Source organism: Microtus oregoni, unplaced genomic scaffold (assembly GCF_018167655.1).
Source record: "Microtus oregoni isolate MIOR12 unplaced genomic scaffold, Mior012 000006F_ref0000085, whole genome shotgun sequence".
Classification (NCBI taxonomy): Eukaryota; Metazoa; Chordata; class Mammalia; order Rodentia; family Cricetidae; genus Microtus; species Microtus oregoni.
In genome coordinates, this window is record NW_024543065.1 from 8,173,310 (window position 1) to 8,191,788 (window position 18,479).

Sequence of the window (18,479 nt, forward strand, 5' to 3'; positions counted from 1 at the left end):
GTATGGTTTAAATACCTTTCTGGATCATTAGGTGACATCATCACGTACTGGTGACGTATTGGGGATGGTTTCTACTGCAGTGGACTTCTTTCTTCTTTTATTTACATACTTAAAAACTCTTCATTTCTCTTTTAGTGACCAATAAAGCAAGAAATCAAATAAACTGTGGTTTCTTACGCATTGTTTTAAATACTCAACTTGAACTTAAAGTAGATGTGCCAGGCTTTGCTCCTGCCTTGGGGCATAATTGGAAGTTAGTCATGGTTTCATGCATATTTAAGAATTACTTTAATGACTTCTTTCGTGGTCTGGCTACTGCTGTGGGGTAGTGTAGAATGAACTTTTCCTGCATCTGCTCTGTGAAGCAAATGTCAATGGACCTTCAACATTTCTGATATATTAGTTGCGGTCGTTTTCACATCGGTGTTTCAGACAAGAGACAGCAGCCCAGCTGTGGACGCGTTCTATCCCAGACTGTAATAAAAGGAAGGCTTCGTAAATAAAGCATGGCAGCCCAGGTAGAGTTGCTCAGTACAAGTTCTGATCAGATATGCAGCAAGTCTTCTCAGCAATGCTGGTGAATAAAATTGGGGGCTCACACATGCTAATGGAGTGCTCTACCACTGTGCTAGGTCCCAGCCTTGTGATTGGCATTTCCAGTTCCTATACACTTCTGTCCTTTGTTCTGTTGGCCAAGAGGCATGGGAGGTGATTATCAGGGACTAATCATACCTTTATTGTGTCACCAAATATTTACTATAGAAGGAGACTTGTATTTTATGAATTTTTCCATGACTTCTTCATAGTTGAGTCAAATCTATATGACCAGATTAGAAAATGAATCTTTCAGGAGAACTTTGTGATTAGATGGGAGGTCTTGGGACCCTCTACCATAGCTAGTGGCTCCCACACAACTCTACACTGCTGATGAGCTGAGAAAGGGGTAATTGTAAGTATCAGATGGAAGCATAAGCATGTCAACCCTGAGATGGCAGAGTTAATAAGGCTGGGGACCAGGGGCAAGCAGATAGTTAAGAGCTTAGTTTTGGAGTCTGGTTTTGTCATTTGCCATCATTTACCAACTAATTAACAAATTCTGCAGCCTAAGTGGGCGTTTTCTCATCTGCAAATCAGTAGAATAGTGAGTTAATACATGAAAAGTTCTTAGGACCTGGCACACAGTTGGCATGCATATATTTTAACTATTGCTTGCGCTAAGGCAAGCATGGTGTTCAGTGAGATTTAAAAAATTCTGATCTCAACTCTCACAAGTGGTCCTAGGTGGAAGATCAAGGCTTATACCAGGATGTTTGGGACAGCAATCCCCTCCTGGGACTCAGGCTCTAGAATAGAATAGGGGACATTCCTGTCCTAGAAAGTTTGGCCATGGGTTGTGAGTTGCAGTAGAAAACCGAACAAGGAGTCCTGTGGGCCTGTGTATACAATGAGAGTTTGAGAGAAGCTTCCAGACCTCATGGACAGACATCGTTGCCATTGCAAGGGCATCAGAGAGCACACAGGTGGGTAGAGCCATATTTAGCAACTGAATCCTAGGTCAGTGGGTTCACAGGCTCTCATATCCAAAGATCTGTGTTTGGGACAATGACAAGCTAAGCCCCATCCCTTGGTGAGAAACTCTCAGTGTACAGTCATATAGTAGAGGCTATGCAGAATCCTATAGATAAAAAATAAATTTACTTACAATTCTTTGTGAAATATCTGCTAGTTCCATAAAATAAGAAATACTTATCTAAAGACTGCTGACCTAAATCAGGATTAAATTGTTTTGTTTTGTTTGAGACAGTGCTTCTTGTAGCCTAGGCTGGCCTCAACTTGCTATGCAATAAAACATGCCCGTGAACATTCCATCTTTGTCTCCCAAGTGCTGGTTTGCAGGCTTGCACTGCTATGCCCAGTTTTTACAGAACTTTCTACATAGTATCTCTCCTCTTCGCATATTCCTGGATCTTTTCAGAACACTATTATCACTCAATCCATTTCACACTACGAGGACGGAATGTGACAGTCCCTGGTCACAAAGGCCTGGTGTGTGACCTGGTGACTCACCTGCACAGAGGGAAAATGACGTCAAATATATAAAATGGATTTATTAACATTCTTACATTTGAGCCAAAAACTAAAGAGTTGTTCACTGTCTCTCCCTTTCCCACAGCAATATTAATAGAAAGAATGAGGCAACAGCTAGAAGGCATACACACAAACATACACAGAGGAGGGACGGACTGAGGGAGGGAGAGATTTAGCTCTGAAACCCTGCCAGATGAGCTGAGAGGTCACAAAAGTCACAGTTCTTACTTTTCAGGTTCTTGTTACAGCCTCTTACAACCTTAGGGCCTGAGCTTTAGTGCTGAGGGCTCCCTCAGTTCTCAGTGTGATAATTCCTGTGGACCTAGAAAAGAAAAGGATAATTTAAAAAGTCCTGATTTGCAAGGGGGTACAGTTACACAACACAGGAATCAAGACAGGCAAGAATAGTTGCAAGTCCACATGTGATGCTGGATCAGGCAGTGTTGTTACTTCTGCCGAGGAAGGGCCCAGTAGGGCTACCAAAGTAGTGATGAGTATCCATCTGAGGAGAGGCTTAGCATACACTCAGAAGAGGGAGAGGGAGAGAGGGTTAAGTTGCTGACACGGGTGCATTCCAGACATTTTGTAAAGCTTGTAGCTTGCTATTATGAAAAAAGAACTCTGGTAGTAACACACTTGAAGTTGTGTGATCAAGCCCAGATTAATGTGGGAGCATAAATCATCATGAGGAATAGATAATGCAAGGGGTACAATGCAAGAAATTTTCATGACGCTTGAGGATGCGGAATGAAGATGAAGACGCCAAGGTTCACTATACTAAGAGGAAGATGCACAGTAAAAGCCACCAGGAAATCAGCCACTGTCTTAGCCACAACAATTATCACAGGCTGAGTAGTTTACACAATACAAATTTATATTCCGATTTTAAAGTCTCAAATTTAAGGTCACAATGGTGATCATTTTGTTCTCTGATAAGACCCTCAATTGAGAAAATGCCTCCAAAAGATCAGGCTGATAGTAGATATGTCTGTAGGGCATTTTCTTAATTAATGATTCATGTTGGAAGGCCCAGCCCATTTTTGGTAGTGCCACCCTGGGATGATGGTCCTGGGTTCTTTAAGAAAGCAGGCTGAGCAAGCCATGAGGAGCAAGCCAGCAAGCAGCATTCCTTCATTGCCTCTGTATTAGCTCCTGCCTCCAGGTTCCTATCTGGTTTGAGTTCCTGCCCTGCTTCCCTCAATGATTCCTGATCATATAAGCAAAATAGACCGTTTCTTTCCCGAGTTGCTTTGGTCATGGTGTTTCATCACAGCAATCACCTTAACTAGGATAGCCACCTTCTCTATACATCCTCACATGACCCTGAGAAAGAAGGTGCACTTCATAAATGGATGCTCAGTCTCAATCAACCTCCGTGGCCTCATCTAGCTCAAGTTACCTGCATAAAGCCTGTCCCCGGATGTAGTCATATCATATACAGGTTAGGGGTTCAGTATGAAATCTGGGGAGGAGGGGAACACAAATGAGCATCTAGAATTTAAAAAAAAAATGATGAACTATTTCAGAAGCTTTGAATGGGAGGTAAACAGAGTAAAATTGTTGGCAATGTTGGGTAGGACGTGGAAAAGAGACTCTTAGCAGGTGGAGAAGGGGCTCACCAGTTAACAGCACTTGCTGCTTGCTTTTCCAGAGTACCCGTTAGGTTCCCAATAGCTCCACTGACCCTTCCAGCTCTAGAGAATATGGAGCCTTCTTACAGCCTCCTTGGGTACCCACACATGTGGCATAAATACACATAAATAAAAATAAACCTTCAAAACAGAAGGGAGACTTGATGACAAAGCATTATCAAAAGAATGATTGAGAAGAGATTAAGATAAAAAAAAATTAAAGAAAGTCACGGGGAGAGTGCATGGAGGCACCATTTGGATTTAAATGAAGATATGGATGTGAATTCTTTCTGTTTGCTTTTCTCACTCTCTTAAGATAAATCGCCATACATTAACCTTGCTAAGCAATGGTCTGCACACTGCAAAGAAAGAGTTCCTACCCCCGTGTAACAGCCAGGTCTCTTCTGCTTCCTACTGATGCTCAGCAATATTCCCTGTCAAGGGTTTTCTTTAGTGGGCTGATATTCTGCTGAACCTGTTCTTCACAGAAATAGCATTATTACCCTATGTGAACCCCATTAAACTACAGTTAGTCTGCTCTTGGAAATAGCTGAATGATTTTTCATTCTTATTAAATTTCGACAAAGTTAGAAAACCAATGAGCCTTTTATGAGAACTCCCATCTCATCATTTAAAGAAATTAGTGCGCAATTTAAAAATATAATGTTTCAGCTGGGCAGGTGAAGTGACTGAGGAGAATTGGGGATGATGGATAGGTTAATCTGCTTGACTCAATAATTCCCCATTGTATAAATATACCATAGGTATACCACAGTATCTCTTTAATCTTATAAATATATGTAATTATCGTTTGTCAGTCTATGAAACAACTTTGAAACTGTAATAATGGCATTGCCATTTGTCATTGCTCGCTTTATTATAAATTTTATCATGAATATGTATTTTTATCACTGTCTGAACTGATCAGTTAGCAAACAGTATGTTCTCAGACTGGGGGGGGGGAGGGGTCACATTAACATATTTTAAATGGCTTGCAGGCTTATTTTATACCCAGAATTGGAAACAGAGCTGCATTTGTGGTGGTTAGCTTGTCTAAGAACCCTGACTTAGGAGTGAGGAGAGAAATATTAGTGTCCTTTTAACTTGGGAGTCCTTTCGACTCCTGGACTTAGTTTGGGACAACCTGCTGGGCTATGCTAAACTCTAGCTTACTAAAAGTACTGGGGATAGTTTTATCATCACAGTAGTACAGATCTTTTTAGTGCGGTACAAACATAATTTTACAGATGGGAAATAGCTGTAGGTGTAGTTATCTACATCTGAATTAGAATACATTTGTTAACTTTGGGGAGTTATTTTTCTTGCATAGTATCCATTTTAACTAGTATTCGGTTGCATTGCTTAGATTATATTCACTTCAGAAATGTGTGTTGATTGTTTAGAAGTGAAGAAAAGGAACGTTTGATGCCTCTGGTTTGTCTTGTCTGTTCAGTAGAGCATGATGGATTATTATCGTCAGTGGATTCTAAATGGGTTATAATGCATTCTGAATATTTGATGGAGTAATCTCATGACTTATAGTCCCGACCCTAATGTAGAGGACGAGAAACATACAGAAAAAAAATCGGACTAGAAAAGGGCAGAGATTGAACTAAGTTCTCTCTGACACTATTGGAATACCGAAGTTATCTGTTGATGAAATGAGTGAAAGCCGCCTTAGAAGGGCACAGAGAGTGGGCGGCTAGCTTTGCTGCTTAAGCATTCACTGGAGAAAAAGGGATGGATGCCGATTCAACAGTGACCTCCTTCCGTCACCTCTGTTAAGACTCTGGGGCAGCGTAAAGTCTAGTCCTCGAAATTGTCTTTTCACCTCCTACCCTCAGTCTCTGGACATAAGCGAGAATGAATCTACCATGAGAGGATCTAAGTCGCCTGGGAGGAAATGCGGGTGGTGTCAGGGCAGCCAGCATGGGAGACATGTTGTCTGAGTGGGTGAGTGAAATGGGAGGAATACTGGGAAATGATTTGAGCTGAGGCAGAAGTTTATGTCTGAGAGTTGCCTGTTGCTGTATTATGCCCAGTGCGAAATTAGTGGTGTGCTTAGTGTCGTCACGTCTTTCACCGTGGCTACGGTGAATGCCAGAGGAAGGAAATGGGAGGCAGCTTACTTTAAGGATAGCTAGAGATGCCTTCGGTGTCCCGAGTCCCCACCTTCCAAGACAGCACGTGCGTTCTGATAAAGGATGACTTACAATGCTAAGGGAAGCTTGGCTTTTGAAAATGCATTTGAATTATATTTGAACAACCAAACTCAACTATGCTCAGCGAATTAACCTGCTTAGACTAGTTTAAGACATGTCTCTGTTGTCTTGTACTTGGCTCGCACTGCTCCTTCACTTCCAGCCTACGCGATCCTGTTAGTGAACTAGGGTGACAGCTGCCTACTGCCGTTGATTAATGGTGGTTTCTAAGTCTTATTTTGAAGCCTTCTTTGTGTATGCATAAGCTCTGATTTAAGGTTTCAGCATGGTTCTGAAGCTCAATTTTATAAACAGTCTTATTGATGTTGAACTTAAATGACATAAAATCTACCAGTTTCAAGTGCACAGCTAGTTGATTTTAGTAAACTTATGTTTAGAAGACTTTGTCCAGCCATCAACATCAACACAGTCTTGTTTGGCTGTCTGCAGCCTTGGGCAGCAGATGACTGAGTTTGTGAAGTTATAGTTTCCCATTGCCTTCCATAGGATCAGGAATCTTGTGGAATAAGAACACCGACTCTTAGTTTAGTGTCGAGACCAGCTTTCCCTTATTGAAATAGTCAAGGACCAAGTCAGATGCATCTTGTATTTTGCTACAAACAGCAGTAGAGTAGATGAGAAGAATTTTCTTAACTGGGTATTAAAACCGATTCATTGTGGCTCCACTCGCTTGGCAGAGTTGCAGTTTATCACTTCTGTCTATTAAATATTTTATTCAGTTTTGAGATATGTGTTACAACTTGGCTCTTCAAGACATATGGAGTAATATTTTCCAGCATTGAACTTAATTCTAAACCCATGTGATTATGTGTGTATGGTATATTCAGATGTCAGGAAGTGGTCTTCAGAGTGTCGAGCATTAATACATTACATATAGATGCAACATAGGATTTCACTCTTTGTGGTTTTATCCCACAGAAAAAATCCGAAGCCTGTTCTAGCAAGGCATAAAGCGTTACAATGGACCAAATCCTATATCTTACCAGAGTTTCCCTATGATGTCAAGTGCATGCTGGCCGAGCAGAAGTGCCCTGATCACAGCATGAGGATAAGGATCATCGAGTTTCTCCAGGCAGATATGACTAAGTACCTGGAAGGCTCACTGTGAGTAGTAATAGTGAGGAGGTGATCTGTGCTCAGAGGAGAGTAGAATTTGTGTGGGCCCAGGTCTTCTTGGCTTATGGCTGACAAAGTGAATAAAAGTTCAATATCATCGTCTCAGGTGGTTAAGTGCTTGCTGCATAACCCCCAACACCCATATAAAAATCCAGGCATGGCAACACATGTTTGTGATAATAGCTCTGCCCGGAGCGGGGGGGGGGGGGGGGGGAGATAGACAGATGGGTAGATGGGTGCCTGGTACTCTCTGGCCAGCCAGACTTGTCTAATCCTCCAGTGGGCCCAGTTTGCCGTGAGAAACCCTGTCTCAACAAGGTTGACTGTGCTGGGAAACGGGTTAACTTCAGGCCTCCATACCTAGACACATGCATGCATGCATGCATGCGCGCGCACACACACAAAGAGATACAAGAGAGAAAGACACCACAGCAAGAGAAAGTTTAGAGGAAACCTGTGTGTTCCTTAGACTCGCCTTTACAGGGGGCTGCTGGAAATGAGCTCTGTTTTATCTGTTTTGAACAGGTACCCCACCACCCAGCAGTACAACGATGTGGTCAACGCTCTGCTGCAGGCCCATCCTTTCCTGGATGAGGACGGCTGTGGCTTTGTAAGTGACTGCATGGCCCCACCTTCCTGTCCATCTCAGTTCACTTGAAATAAGAGTTTTGCATTTTCCACTCCAGCTCTGGTGTCTTTTTTCATATTCTTAATTTTTCTTTTATCTTTAAGATTATAATAATTATGTCATTTATCCCTTTTCTTTTCTCCCTCCAAATTTTTCATATACCCTTCTCACTCTTTCAAATTCATAAAATTTATTCATTTTTACATTCATGTGTGTGTGTGTGTGTGTGTGTACACATATATATTCCTAAGTATAACCCGTTTAGCCTGCATGCTGTGTATATGTTTTCAGGGATGACCACTTGGTATTGGATAATAAATTGGTGTGTTCTATTCTGAGGAACACTATTTCTCCCAATCTCAGTATTTCTTAGTTGCCTATAGTTCTTCGTGTAGGGTTGAAACATTGTGGAAACAGGAAACCATGCTCATGTCCCTCTCTCCCTCCCTCTTTCTCTCCCTCCTCTCTTCTCTTTCTCCTTGTCTTTTCTCTATCTCTCCTTTCTCCTCTCTTTCTCTCCCCTCCCTCTCTTCTTTCTCTTTTCTCTCCCTCTCCTTTCTCTCTCCTTCCCTCTTTTCTCTACTTTCTCCCTCTCCCTTCTCTCTCTTTTCTTCCCTCTCTCCCCTTTCTCTCACCCCTCTTCTTGGTTATTCCTTCTCTGACTCTATCCCGTGTATCTTTGTCTTCATCTATGAGTCCCCATCTTTCTATCTCTCTCCTAAAGCATCCCAGGAGCTCCTAACTAACTCACAGCTCTCGTGAGTGACCAGAAGAGTTCTTGGTAGCATCAAAGCTGCTATTGATAGACCGCTTCTTCAGCACAAATAGCTTCCTCTGAGTCTACGTACCTCACACTGCTAAGTGAATAACTCACAATATATACATATAGCAGGTGCTTACTAAATACTCACAGAGTGAACACTCAAGTGGATGATCATATTTAACTGGTCTTTTTCAGACTGAGGGATGTGTGAATACCCTAGCAATTGATGGCTGTAATAGCTTCAGCACAGCTAGGGTCCTTTCCAAGCTGTAGGAAGCACAGAAACAAATTTATTTGAACTAGTTCATATTTCAGGACTGAGGAAAAAAAACACAAGCCATCTATTAGTTCTTGCTGTTGTAAAACAGCAATGACAGAACAGATAAGCCTGTGGGAGGTGATGGAGCATTGCTGACTTGCACATGTCCGGGGGCTTAATCGAGGCGCAAACCAGCCCCCGACTGAGCCTACGGAATGGCTCACTAGGACTTTGGAACTGTCAAGGGGCTTCATGAACAGTACTTTCTAGGTATCTTCCACAAGTAACTATTGACAAAATTCTCTCTCTCTCTCTCTCTCTCTCTCTCTCTCTCTCTCTCTCTCTGTTTTAGAGAAAGGATTTCTCTGTGTATCCCTGGTTGTCTTAGAATTCGCTCTGTAGACCAGGCTGGCCTCTAACTCAGCAATCTGCCTGTCTCTATTTCCTGAGCACTGAGCTCAAAGATGTGTGCCACCACCACCCAGCATCACCAAAATTGTCTTTAAAAACATGGTTTAGGCCGGGCGGTGGTGGCGCACGTCTTTAATCCCAGCACTCGGAAGGCAGAGGCAGGCGGATCTCTGTGAGTTCGAGACCAGCCTGGTCTACAAGAGCTAGTTCCAGGACAGGCTCCAAAACCACAGAGAAACCCTGTCTCGAAAAACCAAAAAAAAAAAAAAAAAAAACATGGTTTAAAACATGGTTTAGGAGAGTTTCTCTCTCTCTCTCTCTCTCTCTCTCTCTCTCTCTCTCTCTCTCTTTCTCTCATTTAGCTCAGTCAATAAAGTTCTAACCACATAAGCGTGATACTCAAGGTTGATAGCCAGCACTCACACCAAAAGCGTGGTGATGCATGTATACTTATGATCCCTGTGCTGGGAAAGTGGAGACTCCTGAAAAATGGCACCCAACATTCACCTCTGGCTTCCCTATGCCTATGCACACATGTGAAACACCCCTGCTGTGCACCTGCATACACACTCAGTGCACTGGGTAGGAAATACCATGCTGTTCCATTTGGTAGCTGAAGAACCTAGACTAAAAAGGTCACTTACTGAAAATTACTTGGTCAGTACATACTAGGTTTAGTGCTGGAATCTGACTCTTCCCTACCTATGCTGTAGAGCTTGCTGAGGATCCAGGAATGCTGGATCTTGAACCATGAAACCAGGAATGGCAATAACTAAATGCTAGATCATTGACTAAGGTTTTCTCAGTCGTTCCATTGCTCACAAGGAAATAAAGTACATTTGTTTGTTTGGATTTTTTGATTTGTTTGTTTGTTTTGTTTCCTTAGCTGTACTTGGGGATTATAATTTGAACAATAACATCTCAAAAGTGTTGTCAGGATAAATCTAAGGATAGATTCACGGCTTCTATAATAATAAAATAAAAATAATTTCAACCCTATGGGTGGCATGCAAAAATTATGTCATTCTATAAAGATTAGGCAATCTTTAATGATTGATTGGCCTGCTTTGTTATTTCACACAGTTTTTATGGAAACGAGCCCTCAAAGATCGCTTTAAATATGTTCGAAGACCCATAGAAGACGACGAGCAAGTCATGAGAAATAAGTGCAAATTTGGACACCGAAGAGGCCAGAGAAGGAAGTCTCTCGTTGACACAAGATCTGACGAAATTAAAGTTGTGCAGATAAAAGTAAGCCCGAATCCTAAACACTCTGACAGCTATGGCTGATTGATCATCTGTGACAATAATTTGTAGCTTTAAAACAAATGAGACACCTTCTAAAAGCTACCAATAAAAGGGACGGTTTGCATGGCTGACCTAATGTTTCCTAAAGCAGGTGTCAGTAAACATTTGGACACCATGATGTTACTAAACATCTCATGACTAGTTTTCTTCACAGACTTTGAAGAAACTGGAAAAATCCTTAAGCTCTGGTTTCCTGAATTCTTTCTCTTCTACTCTTGCTATAATACTTTGCATATTTTTTTTTTCTTCTTAGTTTGGGGAATGTCTCGTGGAGCTCAAACTTGTTTCAAATTCCTTATATAGCCAAAGATGACCTCGGATGACTGACCCTCCTGCCTTCACCTTCCAAATGCTGGGATTATAGGCCAGTAGTTCTTGCCCATGTTGTGGTTCATATTGTCATGTTCAAATTACTAAATCAAGTTGGATTCTTTTGTGTTGTTGTTGTTTGAGATAGGGTTTCTTTGTGTAGCCCTGGTTGTCCTGGAACTAGTTTTGTAGACCAGGCTAATTTTGAACTCACAAAGATTTGTCTCCTTCTGCCACCGGACTGCTAGGATTAAAGGTGTGAGCCACCACTGCCCAGCTTGAAAGTTGTATTAATATTAATTTAGTCACTGATTTTGAGTCCTGGAGATTGAACCCAGGGCTTTGTGCATGTTTGGAAAATGTTCTTCCACTAAACTGTGTTCCTAGGTGTAGGAACATTTTAACACATTGCAGAAGTTAGGCCATCTCCAGTACCAAGGTTGAAGGGAGATAGTTATCCATAAGTTATCCAGAAGCCTTCCAACCCCCTGCAGTTAGTAGCTTTAAGATGAGGGCCAGATAGAGCCTAGAGATTCCTCCTGCACCAAGAGGAAACCTTGTGAGTCTTAATATGTGTCCTTTAACTACCTCAGAGCCCCAGATATCACAATAATAGATTGAACTTCTTAGGAATGCTGTCCAAATTACCAAACGTAAAAGCTGAATCTCTTGCCCTCCCAATTACATTTCTCACTTTAATCTACAGGAATATTGTAAATTCTAATTCTTTACACATTTATATTATAGAACATATATTTTGTAAATATTCCAGTTTTTAAATCTGGTATATTTATTAATAGAGTAAACTATCTGATTACACCAACTTTAATAGTATTTTTCTATGAGCTCCACTGCAACCTATTTTGTAAACTATTTATTCCAGCAACATGCATCATGCAGTTTCAGACAGAAGTGTGTTTGTTACTTAAATATCTTATTGCAACTGTAAATGAGACTTCCATGTGCTAAGTCAGTTAAGATAATTAAGATAATAAGTTAAATATACATCTTCTTTGACAAAATGGCAAGACCACTGAATGGTACCCTGAATTTAGTGATGCAACTTTTTAAGAAATTTTGTTTGCACAATTCCAGATATAAACTAAAAGCACTGTGTCTTTAGAAGCACACACTTGCAATTCTAGCACTTAGTGGGGACTCAGGCAGGAAGGTGGAGAGTCCAAGCTTGGTCTGAGCTATAGAATGAGATTGTAAATGACCTGTAAAGGAAGAGGAAATGAACTGGCATCATGATGAGATGGTCATACGTGTTTAAAATTGTTTCTGTAAAAGTCACTCTGAGAAAGAACTATATTGTTATTGCTGTGTGACACTATTCCTGGAGAGATGTGAACCAACATGTCAACCCAAACAGAATACTGGTGACAGATCATTTATAGATGTCACCAAAATCTAACCAGTGAGTTTTACTGCTCTTACTTGCAGGAGTTTTGGTGAGGGGTTATTTACAGGAGCAAAAATGACTCATGGGTGACAGCTTACCAAAGTGGAAACCTGGAGCTCATTGCACAACTTGTAGGCAGCTCAATGAGTTAGATGTGTTTTTTCCAGGTGGTCCATTTGGTCTGAACCTCCCTCAAGGTAAGTAAACTTGTCTTAGAGTCTTCTGGGCAGCTATGGTGGGCTCTGCTTCTCCCAAGCTGTTAGGTTTGTCTGCAAGAGTCTCTGGGCAGTCTTTTTTTGCTTATATTCCCTTGATGAGGGAGGCACCTAGTGAATTTGATCAGTTTCAGGGACTTCCTGAAGCTATTTTATTTACTTCCTGTCTTAATGAGCATCCGTTCAATGTGGAATGTTTCACCTCGCCTGAGAAAAGTTCTGTTGTTTCACTTCCCAGTTTTAAAATATCCTGTTTAGGGTTGGAGAGATGGCTCAGCAGTTAAGAGCATTGCCTGCTCTTCTAAAGGTCCTGAGTTCAATTCCCAGCAACCACATGGTGGTCCACAACCATCTGTAAAGAGGTCTGGTGCCGTCTTCTGGCCTGCAGGCATACACACAGACAGAATATTGTATATAGTAAATAAATAAATAATTTTAGAAAAAAAATCCTGTTTATTTCCCCTTAACACTGCATTTGTTTCTCCAGGATGAAAGGTTTTAACCTCAAGGATACTACTGTTTAAGAATTGTGCATATTGATTTCCCTTTCAAAACAGATTTTTGCTACATTGAAAGTAAAGTTCCTTAATATATGAATTTAAAAAAAAATCAGTTCTGTTTTCCCTCTATCCATAGTTCATGTCCCACTAAAATACTTTGGAACTGATGAGTGATAAAACTGAATAAATAGCAATTGTCCCTTGCATTAATACTTAATGTCTCCATGGGATCCTAGACCACACTGAGAAGCACAAGTCTATATTGAAGTTTTTTTCTGTTCATATCACATCTTTGAGTCTTTTTTTTACATTGTCAGTATTTTGTCAAAGCACCTTAGAACTGTTCAGAGCTACAGTCTGTGTGGGTCTTTTATTTATTTATTTTTTTGTATGTGGGTCTTTTAGACCACCAATGGTGCCCACATCATGGGATGGACCCCTCTAAGGCCTACAATACAGGGGCACTGTTTAAAACAGAACAGGGAATTGAATTTTTCAGGGCTAGGCTTTATTTTGTAATTAAAAAGGTTTTACCTTTCTGCCATGTAAACTCAATAGGTGATTGGTTATTGTTTACATCTGAGAATACAACATTTTTTTTCTGGAAAGGAATCCCACTGGAATTATTTCTTCTCTTCCCTTCTCAAATGGAGCTGTAAATCACTGTTTCCTAAACGTCTATAGCTTCTCTGTTTATGGTTTTGTGTTCTATAAAGTCATAGCTTTTAAAGGATGCAGCACAGAATCCACATATTTCTATGTATTTTATTTTAGCTCCTATGGTGATAAAAATATATGAATGTGAGTGTGGAGGTTGGCAGATCCTCAATGCACTGGATTTGTGTCATGGCATTTAGTACCTCATGCTGATTGCTTGAATTACTTTCAATCTCTGTTTTGACCTTCTGATAGCTCTCTTAAGGTTTGAACATCAAAGATGTTTAGAGTTAGATATCACTGGAGAATTTTCATATCTAAAAAGTTTCTTGACTGGTACAATATTTACACACTATAGAAAAAAATAAATCTATTTCATATGCTGTAGAGATGCAAAATGTTAATGCAGGCAAGAAGGGCAAGGCTGCATATGCGTCCAAAGGTGGGGAAGAGGGTTTGGGCCCCTTAGAGGAAGGGATATGGGAGAAGGGATGGATTTGATTGGCTTTGTTTTTCGCTCTGATTTTTTTTCCCCTTTGGTGATAGGACCCAAGAATGGCAAATATCTCAAGGAACAAAGACAGGTTTCTTAATTCTATCACATAGCTTTCATTGGTAACAAAGAAACTTGTGTGGCTCTGACAGGGGCTACAGATCTTTGGTTCGGAATCCTCACTTCTACAGTCTCTCCCGTTTGCTCTGCACAAACTGTACTTTTTGGCTACAGGACCCAAAGCAGGAGCAATGCCAATGCCCTACCTGTGCGTGTGTGCCGGAGTGCCTCTGGCTGTTCCACCAACGCTTGCACCTTATTTTAAGGTTGGCTTGCCTTGCCAAGATTCTGAGCTACATCTCTAGACCAATCTCTCAAGAAGCTGGGTATTTTGCCATTTAAAAAAAAAAAAAAATGCCTTCTCTTCCGATCTCCGATCCTCGTGGTGCCGCTAGACTGGCCTTGCAGTCAGGGCAGTGGCTGTTCGTCACTTCCTAGGCATTGCCTTTCAGTGTCAAAAGAAATAAAACAGGAGAAAGGCTGAGAGCAGGGTACTGGTAGCCTGCTGTGAGTCAGCGAATATGTCCAGATAATCCAGAACCAAAGAATTTATAGTTCCATGCATTGAACACTGTGTTTCCTTTCGTTTTTTAATTAATTAATTATCGGTGTGCACGTATGATGGATGTGCTCGTGTGCACTCCACGGTGCATGTGTGGAGGTCAGAGGACAGCTTTGTGGAGCCAGTTCTCTCCTTCCATCTTCATGTGGGTCATGGGATTGGACTCAGGCCACCAGCATTATGCAGTATGTCCTTTGGCCCAGTGACCCGTCTTGCTGACTCACTTTCGTAAAATTCTGTTTAGTTTCCACTTAATTCTACTTTACTGTATATTTATTGCTGAATATGCTGGCTAGTCTTATGTCAACTGGACACACAAACTAGAGTTATCTGAAAGGAGGGAACCTCAGTTAAGAAAATGCTTCCAAAGGTCGCAGCTATAAGGCATTTTCTTAATTAGTGATTGATAAGGAAGGGCTCAGACCCTTGTGGGTGGTTCCATCTCTGGGCTGGTGGTCCTGTGTTCTATAAGAAAGCAGACTTGAGCGAGCAAGGAGAGTAAGCCAATACACAGCACTCTTCCACGGCCTCTGTGTCAGCTCCTGGCCCCCGGTTTCTGTCCTGCTTGAAATCCTATCCTTATTTCCTTCCGTGATAAACAGTTCTGTGAAAGTCCAAGCCAAATAAACCCTTTCTTCCCTAGCTTGCTTTTGCTCATGATGTTTTATTGCAGCAATAGAAACCCTAACTAGGACAGCAAATTAATAAGAACGTTATAGATTCTCAAAGCAGATCATCTAAGTTCGTTCGCCGTGTGAGCTGCTCTTCCCTGTTCTGCTCTGCTGTTCTCTTGGAGTCAATGCCACCCCAGATTGCATTCGCGTCTTACTGTTCCTTACTGAGTGTTTATCACCCTCGCTTAGTGTAAAGGCATTTGTTGTTTATTACCAGTCAATGAGCTACTTCAGAATAAGGGGAAGGATGGCTGATCTCCTATTGGACTCAGGCCTACTTTGTAGGATTAGTTTTCTCATGTTACAAAGAACCGTGGACTGAAAGAGGACTGCTGCATTAAAGTACGATCCTTGGGCCAGGAAAAGCTTCTAAATACTGGCCAGCCCAAGGGACACTATGATCAACACTGTCTTGTTCCTTCAGAGGCTACCATGACAGTGTGGAAAGAGCTGCAGGGAAGAGCCCTGTTTGCTCTCATCCAGCAAGGAGAAGAAGATAGCTGGTGTACACAGAGACACTGGACCCTGGAGCCCCACACAACACCACAGGCTGATGTTTTCTCTTTTCCCCATGTCTCTTTATCCAAAGGATCCCTTAAAGACCCTCTGGGTCTCTTCTAAACACGCCCAACAAACCATTGGGTTATAAACAAACTTTTAAAGAAAATATTTGCTTGTTTTATTGAGATAAGACCTTACTAGGTAGCCTTTGTTGGCCTAGAACTTGCTGTGTAGACTAGGCTGGCCTTAAATTCATAGAGATCTGCCTGGCTTTGCCACTTGAGTCCTGGGATTAAAGGTGTGCACCGTCATGTACAGCTTTATTATTGTATATGTGCGTGTGTATGTGTGTGTGGGGGAGGGTTATGTACCTATGTGTGAATGTGACCACAGAGGCCAGAAGTGTCTGGTCTCCTGGAGCTTGAGTTCCAAGTGGTTGTGAGCGAACTGCCACGTGCGCTGGCAACCCAAGTTGTGTCTTCTGTAAGAGTGGCCCATCTTAACGTTTGAGTCATCTATCCAGCCCTCTAAACACATCCTTTGAAAGATCTAAATTCTTAGTACTTTTTTGGGGATGCCAATATGCTTGCCTAGCCTGAGCAGCACTGGGAACTCCAGGCTTCAGCGTTGCTTCTCTGTGGCTTTTCTGTCCTTCTGTCAGCCTCCTGGAGATGTGCTCCTGAGGATCTGCCTGGCCCTGCCTCCTCCCCACGTCTTTGTTCTGTAGCCGGCAAAGGAGATAGATCTGTGAGAAGCATTGCCACATGTTGTAGTCTGCTTAAAAAGTGGGAAAATGATTTCACTTTATATAAACACACCCACTTTTCATTTCCCTTCCTAAGACATTTGGAAATCCTTCTCAGCCTTCAGTCTAGGGACAGATTGTTTCCAATGTGACCTTCATTTTAAGGACACTTCTCAAAACCTGAAACATGGAACGAAAATGAATATTTATCCCACTGGGATGTGAAACTTGGAAATTTGGACCTCCTTTTTTTTTTTTTTTTTTAACCTACATATGTAGGCTAGTGACATAGGAATCTGACGGATGTTTTTAATGGTGCCCTTGTATCCCAAAGCTTTCCGAGTATTTGCTAAATACGTGAGAAACACTAAGTAATCACCGCTTGTTAAGTTACCGACACCGTATTTACCATTCAGCTCGCTCCTTAAAGTGTTTTCCTCTTTATTCAGTTTGTACGCACCTCCTTTGCTTAAAGTTGTGAAGCGGTGTTTTGTGTCACTTCGTTTGGCCCAGAAATAAAATGGGTTGCAAGTTGTGCCAAAGCCTGCCCAGGAATCCTTACAGAGCCCCTTTGGCTGTTTCTCAGGGAATTGCTATTTCTTTCATACCGCAGCTGACACACAGTGATTAATTGCATAAATACTCATTATTTTTATATCCGTTTCCACAGATGTTTCTCTCTCAGTCCAAAACCAAACTAGACAGCAGAAAATGAAGAAAAATGTTGCCAGTTAGCTGTTTTCCGGAAAGAATGCAATTATTGCCATCAGTGGGCAGCTAATCTACTAATGCTGGGAAGTTTCACGAGTCAGCTGAAAACTTGAGAGCACTGGGCGAGACTTAGGGAGCAAACCGCTTGCTGATGGCCTCAGAGGCAGGTCTGCATGCTAGCCCAGAGGCTGATCAGAATCCATAGGGAAAACATCAATTTCAAATTCTACTTAATGACAATAAAATTAAAAACAGGCACAATTGGAATTTGGTATGAACAAACCCCCAGCTTCCAACATGGCCCTCCCTCTTCAACAGAAACATAATATGAACCACATAGGTAATTTTTAGTTTTCTAGGAACTACATTATGTAAGGGAAAAAGAAGCAAATGGAATTGGTGCTAATAGTATCTTTTACTGAACCAACTCTGGTCACCGTATCTTCATTTCAATGTGTAATTATTATAAAAATCAATGATATAGTCTGTATTCTGTCCTTGGCTATGAAATCTTTGAAAGCTAATATTACCAGCATGCCCTGCAAATAAACTATCCAGATTTAAACTGATCGGTAGCCACAAGTGCCTACCACATCTGGTCTCTCAAGCTCATTTAACCTTTGAAAAAATGGAGAACTTAATAGCGACACTTAATAGCGAACACAGTAGTAGCAGACTTCATTTCCCACAGTGCCGTTAAAGTAGATTTTTTTGATAGTATACTAAAGGAGAAAGAAAAATTTTAAATAACATGCTTAAAGTCTTTAAAGATTGCATGTGTGGAAATGTTTTGCCTGATCCTCCATGCGTGTACCACATGCATGCCAGCTGTCCCTGGAGGCTAGAAGAGGGCATTGGATAAACTGGCATTGAAGTCGCTCAGGGCTATAAGCCACTGTGTGGGTGCTAGGAATCCAACACAGGTCCTCTGAAAGACAATCCAGTGCTCTTAGCTGCTGACCCATCTCTCCAGCCCCACTTTTGTTTTTGATGCCTGCTCACAGGTAGCCCAGGGTAGCCTTAAACTAACTATCTAGACAAAGATGACCTTAAACTTCCATCCTCCTGGGATCCACATGTTGGGATGATGGATTTGTACCTTCACACTGGGCTCATAACAAGATACTTTTTTTTTTTTTTTTTACAGAATCATTCAGACTGCAAGGTCCAAAGCAAAAGTTTGTGTAGTAAAATGCAACTTGAGTTTCTTCATCTCTGGGA

The 18,479-nt window shown here is 41.5% G+C and overlaps 1 protein-coding gene across 2 annotated transcripts in view; it reads left to right on the forward strand.

Moving 5' to 3' along the window:
- Samd3 (sterile alpha motif domain containing 3) overlaps positions 1-18,479 on the forward strand; it is a 39,706-nt gene that overhangs the window by 7,941 nt on the left and 13,286 nt on the right. For both annotated transcript variants that reach the window (XM_041655058.1, XM_041655057.1), the window contains exons 4-6: positions 6,860-7,045; positions 7,583-7,667; positions 10,202-10,369. In XM_041655058.1, coding sequence (XP_041510992.1) covers positions 6,860-7,045; positions 7,583-7,667; positions 10,202-10,369 — 439 coding nt within the window. The remainder of the gene's footprint in view (positions 1-6,859; positions 7,046-7,582; positions 7,668-10,201; positions 10,370-18,479) is intronic.